This window comes from Lycium ferocissimum, chromosome 6 (assembly GCF_029784015.1).
Source record: "Lycium ferocissimum isolate CSIRO_LF1 chromosome 6, AGI_CSIRO_Lferr_CH_V1, whole genome shotgun sequence".
NCBI lineage: Eukaryota > Viridiplantae > Streptophyta > Magnoliopsida > Solanales > Solanaceae > Lycium > Lycium ferocissimum.
Window position 1 is genome coordinate 34,962,233 of NC_081347.1, and position 7,475 is coordinate 34,969,707.

At 32.9% G+C, this 7,475-nt stretch overlaps 1 protein-coding gene across 1 annotated transcript; it reads right to left on the minus strand.

Annotated features, from left to right (window-relative positions):
• Positions 1-1,002: 1,002 nt before the first annotated feature.
• On the minus strand, positions 1,003-6,950 carry LOC132059640 (MLO-like protein 6). Its single transcript, XM_059452321.1, has 15 exons — positions 6,635-6,950; positions 6,289-6,346; positions 6,019-6,173; positions 5,810-5,926; positions 5,507-5,567; positions 4,199-4,287; positions 3,811-3,885; positions 2,873-2,967; positions 2,740-2,789; positions 2,596-2,636; positions 2,333-2,506; positions 2,167-2,202; positions 2,006-2,073; positions 1,654-1,714; positions 1,003-1,545 (listed from the first exon to the last, which is right to left on the minus strand). Exons 1-15 carry the CDS (start codon positions 6,746-6,748, stop codon positions 1,147-1,149), a joined length of 1,593 nt encoding a protein of 530 aa, XP_059308304.1. The 5' UTR covers positions 6,749-6,950; the 3' UTR covers positions 1,003-1,146.
• Between the last annotated feature and the right edge of the window lie 525 nt (positions 6,951-7,475).

A 7,475-nucleotide genomic window follows, 5' to 3' on the forward strand; every position in this document is an offset into this window, starting at 1 on the left:
AGGTCATGGGAAATTGGATCGAGTCTGTATTTATTAAATTGTTGTAATCATATAAATACTTGAGTTTATTGAATGTATATGATGTTCTGCTGTTATTTCTAAATATCAGTTGGTTTAAATGAATCGTCTTTATTTAATTGATGTGTTATTCAATAAGAGGGTTCGCCTACCGAGGTGGGAAGGGTAGGTGCCCGCGCGGCCCTAAAATGGATCGTGACAAAAGGTATCTTCCCAACGAAAATGTTTGCAACTGCCCATATCTTATAAACATTACAAGAAAATCAGTTTTTAAAGTAAAGTATGTAGATAATGTGAAAAAAATTTAAACCCTAAAACAATTGTAAACACACATACTTCGGGAACTTTACAATGCCAAAAACGACGCCCAGGATTATCTCGGGTCCTTGATTTTCTTAGCTTACAATAATGACAACATTCACAAACATCGGGTTTTATAGCAGAGTTTGACGTTTAAGAGCTTTGAGACATGATTTTTGGTGGTGGTGGGGGGGGGGGGGGGGGCTAAAGTATGTTGAAAGAGTGAAAATGGAGGAGGTGAAGAAGAGTAACTTGGAAAAATGAAGCTGGAAGGGGTTTTCTTAAACACCTATTGCGCACTAATTTAGTGCGCAATGTGACTAAACTGTAAAATTGTAGTTTGGTCCTATTACGCACTAATTTAGTGCGCAAAAGGTACTTCTGTCACTTTTTTTTTTACTGGGTTATTTTGATACCTTTTGTCACTTTTTGGTTCATTTAAGTCACAGACTCATAGCTTTGATGGAAAAGGGTCAATTTTGCCCCTAAACTATTTGCATTTGTCCCTGATTATACTCTGCTTCTTAGAATAAGATTTGTATTATGAATATACTCTTCTTGTTATAATGGAACTTGTATTACGTAATCATAGGTTAATCCTACCTGATAGTGTGGCTATATATTCTGTACATGTAACACATTGTAATTCATTTAATGAAATTCAGAAAACCTAGAAACTAGGTCTATCAGCAAGCAGCCATTTGGACTACGATATATGCTCTCTACAATAATGAACCCATCCAGACAAAGAAAACAATGAAGGGTAAGGTTTTTACATATTCAGCCTAGAGGTAGGTTTTTACATATTCAGCCTAGATGATCAATTGATTATTTGTTGCCAAAAGTGAAATCAGACAATGTAATCTCAACTTGATGCTCATCAGGATGGAGACGACGTTGCGCAGACGTGGAGGCATGCAGGATTTCTCCCTCCTGATTATTATTTCTTCCACGGGGAGAAGTCGATATTTCATTAGCCCAGCCTTCATTTTCGACATTAGATGTTCGAGGAGATGCTTGAACACTGTCTTCATTATATTGTGGGTAACCGCGTAATAAGTGAACCGGGGAACTACCATGCAATGGGGTGGCCGGTCTGCTGGTGACAGGGGTGGTGTTTCCCGATAGACGGCCATGTTTCACTCGTTTTTTCGCCATATTGTGCCAGCTTGTAAGAGCTGTTGCCACGTTATCACCAAAGATGATAGGCTTCATTGATGAACCCATCTACAAATTTCACCATTTATATATATGAGTATTCATGCTTTTACTAATTAAAACTTTGTTAGGGTAATCATTTGTAGAAGATTTTCAACAAAAAATGTTTTAGAGTACCTGTGTAACCAAGGCATAAAGAGGGAGAGTCACATAGCTGCAGTGGACCTGGATGATCACCCTGAAACAAGGAAGTAAAACGATCAATACAAAAATATGCATCTTGTGGCAGGAAAACTTTAATTTGTTTTTCTTGTTAAATATCCATCATGTTTGTCGTTTTTCGAGTACTTGATTGAACAATTATTGTAACATATTTCTTGGAAATTCAAGTTTTAGGAAGGGCAAATATAATGGTAATTCATTGAATATCCTTCCTGAACCCTCTAGGAAGGAAGAATGTATATGTATGTCAAACTTTGTGAGCATAATATGGATATGGCAATTCAAAGTGTGTTTTAGTGAAACTCACCCCATGGTTAGCCTTATGGCTAGGTCTGCAGCATTTTTATGAAAGCAAGATGGAAAACCAAATTTCCACTGCAAAGTTAAAGGAAAATAAAAAAGGTTCAGGACAGTGCATTCAAATTTCAATCCAAAAGAAAAACGGAAAATGGAAATCCAACTCCTTACCCAACTCCAAGCAAAGAAAGCAACTTGAAACGCATTCTGAAAATTAAAACCAAAAATCATTATGGAATTCCAAGCTAAGAGTTTTTACAAATATCATTCTTTTAAGTGAAATTTTTTTTTTAAAACAATATATATATATGAAAAGTGGGAAAAAAATTAAAGGTACCTGAAAGAGCACAAAGTTGATCAAGAAAAGAACAAAGCCAGGGCGATTAAACCAGAAAAGATGGTCACCTATCTCCACCAATGGTACACCTTTCACTATGTCTCCCCTTTCTGATATCCTTACCCCCATTTCTGTTATGATCATTTGAAGTTTTGTACCAACCAGTAATATTATCTGCATTTTAATTTTTCCCAATTTTATGTTAGAAAAATTTAAATTTTCGTCTATAAGACACCTATTAATTAAATGAATGAATGACTTACTATGAGTGGGACAAATGGAACCCAAAGGTAAGAGTACAGTCCTGTCCATAAAGAGGAACAAGTTTCATTTAGTTTCAATTGGATATGGTTACTTTAAGTAATTAATTCTAACACATAATTTCAATTACAAGATAGTCTACGTACCATCGGTAGTGGTTAGAAAATATAGGACTGTGAAGAGCCATAATGCTGGACTGCAACATAAATGATGTTAATTATCATAGAATCAATAAAAAAGGTTCTGAAAAATTGGGAGAGGAAAAAAAATGATGTACACCTTATTCCCACAACGACTTTGAAATCTTTTTCAACTGCTCTATTAATGTATATTTGAAAATCAAAATTCTCTTGATTCTGTGGAGTTAAATGTGCCTGCAGGTAAATGGAGCAAAAAAAAAAAAAGTTAATTAAGCGCTAAACTTAATACAATATATTACATACACTGATAAGGAGTTGTTGGGGCGGGGGTGGGGTTGTGGTTGTAAGTAGGGCTGAACACGAAAAACCGAAAAACCGAACCAAACCGATAACCAAACCGAACCGGAAAAAAAAACCGACATTTATTTGGTTTGGTTTTTAAATTTAAAAACCGACTATATTTGGTTTGGTTTTGGTTTCAAGTCTAAAAAAACCGAAAAAAACCGAACCAAACCGACTTTATATATTATTTTAAAAATTAAGTTTGTATATATATATGTGTATGTATTTTAATTTTTTTATGAGAACATTACAATTTATATTATGTTTTTATACTCTTGGCCATGCTTTTTAATTAAACTAATTGTCTCATCGTTTCTCGCTTAATACTACCAATTTGTTTTGTGCTTGCTTTCTCATTCTTGGCAATACTACCCCATTGCTAAGAATAAGTATGCTCTGAGTTAGTTTTTGGAGATGAGTGTTCTTGACAATACTATTTCACATGAGTTTAAATTTAGATAGTGACTACAATGTATTTTAAAAACCGACAAAAACCGAAAAAACCGATAAAACCGACAAAAACCGAATAGTAAAAACCGATGTAGTTTGGTTTGGTTTGGTTTGACAATTTGAATAACCAACTCAATTGGTTTGGTTATTTTTTACATAAAAACCGATCCAAACCGAACCGTGAGCACCCCTAGTTGTAAGGGATGTGATTAGGCAAATTTACAATACGATTTTTTTTTAATAATATCCAATCATTATAGAATTTTGTATTGGATAGTGACTTACCATCATGAACCCATGTCGAAGGGTTAAATAGTCAACTTTTGCAACTGATGAGAAGAATTGCCTGAAGAAACAAACCTGTAAATATAACCCCCGAAAATATGAGTTCAGTGAAACCTTACACAATAGTAATTCACAAATTGAAAATTAGTTTATATCTATCCGTTGATGATGTAAAAAATACTTACACATTCATATTATTTATAAATAATTATTAGTAAATTTTTATGATAAGTATTAATTATTAATAATCTAAAATGATAATCATTGTTTAAACTATATAGACAATGTAAATACATACGGCCAATATATATAAATTAAATAAATTCATATAATCTTTCATTTCCACTTCAAAACTGAAGAGAGAAGAGGAGGAGAGGGGGTGACTCACTATCCAGACCAACACCGGCGATTTGCTCCAGAAATGCAAATGCCTACGTCCAAATGATGTCTCTCTTGCAAATCTAAATCTCTCGGGATCTGCAACAATCAAATACTAATAATAAAAGTTTGAACATAATAATAATAATAATAATAATAATAATAATAATTGGAGTAATAACTATTCCTTCCATTCACTTTTATTTGTCCACTAAGGACTTTACACACCCCTTAAGAAATAATAAATGAAGTGTATAATTATTATAATACCCATATTAATTGGTTTATAGTTTTAATGGCCTTGAAAAATGATTTGAAATGAGTAATTAATATTATGAATAAAATAAAATAAATTATTTTTTCTTAATATGTTAAATATGATAAATAAAAGTAATTTTTTTAAAATATTAAATAAGTAAAAGTGAATGGAAAGAGTCTGACATATGTCGGTCAAGTAGAATTAGTAGTCATACTTTTTGTTTGGTATGCACTGCTGTCTGAATTTAGTATCAAAAGATGGTGTAGTTGCAACTAGCAAATGATTCCCTACCCACATTATTATACAATAGCATTTGGGGTCCAAAAAGAAAAGCAAACAGCAACGGACAAGTATAAATCTTTTTGTTATATGTCACATCAACTTTCAGCGTTGTCTTTCTGTAGCAAGATTGAAATGTTTCTGGACCTATTTAAAATAGGATTTAATTCATATCTACTGAACATATATATAAATGAATTCTCACTATCAATGGAATTTTACATGTTATGGAAGGCTACCTTAGGTATAAAATATACTCTCTTTGTCCTAATTTAAATTACATTCTTTCATTTTTAGTCAATATCAAAAAAAAATATTTTTTTATCTTTAATAATAATTTAATTTTGAATTTTTTTTAATTATTTCCTTAATAACATTATTTAAACCATATAATGTCAATAACTTATTTTAGACTAAAAGTTGCAAAAGCCTTTTTAAAAATTAAAAAAAAAACTCCGTGTCCATTCGAACATCTTCACATTAATTGGGGTAGAGTGGAGGGAGTACAACCTTAGACACTAGAGAAATAAAAGAGTATGCACAATAGTAAGGCGGGGTGTATAGGCAGGGACGGATCCACACCATTGGGTGTGGGTTCGCCGGAATCCACACCTTTTATCCGAACCTTGTATTTATAATGTGAAACCCGTCAAATATATAAGAAATTTGAGCCGAGAACCGTCAAGACAGCCGTACCCGAGTCAACCCACAAGCCTTCAAATCGAATCACGCTCAGATAGGGTGAAGTATTGAGTTTTATTCAAATTCATGCATACATACCATTGTTGAATTGGTACTCAATTGTTTTTGTTTCATCCTCCCAGGCCCTCCATTTTCTCATCTGCAATTTCAGATAGAAAATTACTAACCATTAACCAAAGAAGAGAAAAAAAATCATATAAATTATCACGTAGGGGTCATGTAAAACTTAAATAACTCGCCTCTCAAAATAGTCAAAACAAATCATATGCTAAAGAATCGGTAACCTAGAAAATGTTGTCGTGCATGTATAAAATGAAAAAGAGTTACTACGACGCTTTTTTTTATTTTTTTATTTTTTCACTGAGAAATGCGGATAAATACCTTTAGCCTGCCGAAAGCAAAAGTTGCTATACAGTATAATATATGAGCAACTGCCAACACAAAGATGAAGATATGGAGCTGGTGAATTGCATATGAAGATGCAAATTGGACTTTTCCCTGCATTTTTCAAACCCTCAAAAAATTACTTAAAAGTTACAAGAAAGGTAGAAAAAATGAAGTAGTTCCAAAGTATATATGTACGTACGTACCCTTGCTAGACATGGGTCATCATACTTAGATTTTTCATCTTCATCTGTCTTACAAGGATGCCACGAATAGCCAACACTCTTTGGTACGCATAAGTTAGAAACTGGGTCTTGCACCACTGTCAACAACAGTGATATGAATCCCAACAACATAAGTTCTGTTCCACATATATATACAATACACAAAAAAGTATCAGCATATTATTAAGCTAGAAAACTATGAAGTCACAATTTTCATAAGAAATTAAAACAAGGTTAAACTTTATTTTTTACCTGCTTTGATCTTTTCAAGCGCTTCGTATAGAGGCTTTTTGTGCTTTTTCAACAACCACTGCAAATAAAAATATCCATAATGAAAATGGTCCCAACAAACACTTCTCATCTTTATGTCACCAGTGGTAGTTGTAGTTACAGCAATCATTCATCAATCTAGAATATACAGTATTTTCTTCATTCCAGGCAGAAAACAAATTCAAAGAACTAAAGGCAGTAACAATTAACACTTAAAGGTTTCATTCCTTATGTAATAATTAAACCGTGAAGCAGTTTAATCTTACAAAACTAGAACTGAACCCCGCAAAAAGAAAACGAAATTCATAAGTAATTATATATGAGATACCTCTCCAAGGTGATGAATAATTTGTTCAATGAAAATGGAAATAGCGAGCAAGATGAAGCAAACCACGGCAACCGCCCAAGTGGGGGTTGCCTGCATCGACCGTTCTTTAGCCATCAATTAATCTAAAATAATGGAAGTGCTAAAGGATTTTCTTGTTTCTTCCTTTAAAATGGTGGAAGTGTCACTAGTTTGTTATATAAATGAATGGTTATGAAAAGAAATTGGATCATATATATATATATGGGTAAGAAGGGGATAAGAAACATGGTAAAGAGGAAGGAAATGTCAAATGAACATGGAAGACTTGTCAAAGTTGCAAGTTTCAAACCTTATGTCAATTATGACAGCGTAATATTTGCTGCAGAGTCGCATAATAATACAGAAAGAGTCGTATTTAAAAGGTAAGTTGAAAAGTATTTGCATGGTAGAATTAATTTCTCTAAGCAATCAAGGACCCCACTGCTTAAGTCTTATTCTTAAGGTTTTTGACAATTGACGCATCTTTTGTATATTTTTTCTACACATCGTCTAAAATATAATTCGGTGTTCTATAATTTTGTGTGTTTGCTGGTAATTTACATTAGATTGTCTCCCATAACATTGGAATAGATACAAGGAAAAAGACAAATAGCTAGCACAATAATGCAATATGTCGTTCACCATATTAATGAATATATGTGTGTTGTATTTTAGATCCTGCCTTTCCACTCGTAGTATTCTATTTTTGTTAGACAAGGTTAAAATTGGAATTAAACAAATTTTTCAGGATAAAAAATAAGTTTGGATTAATCAGTTTCTCCCAACACTAAGTGAAAATTAGTTTGGTTTTATACGACACCAG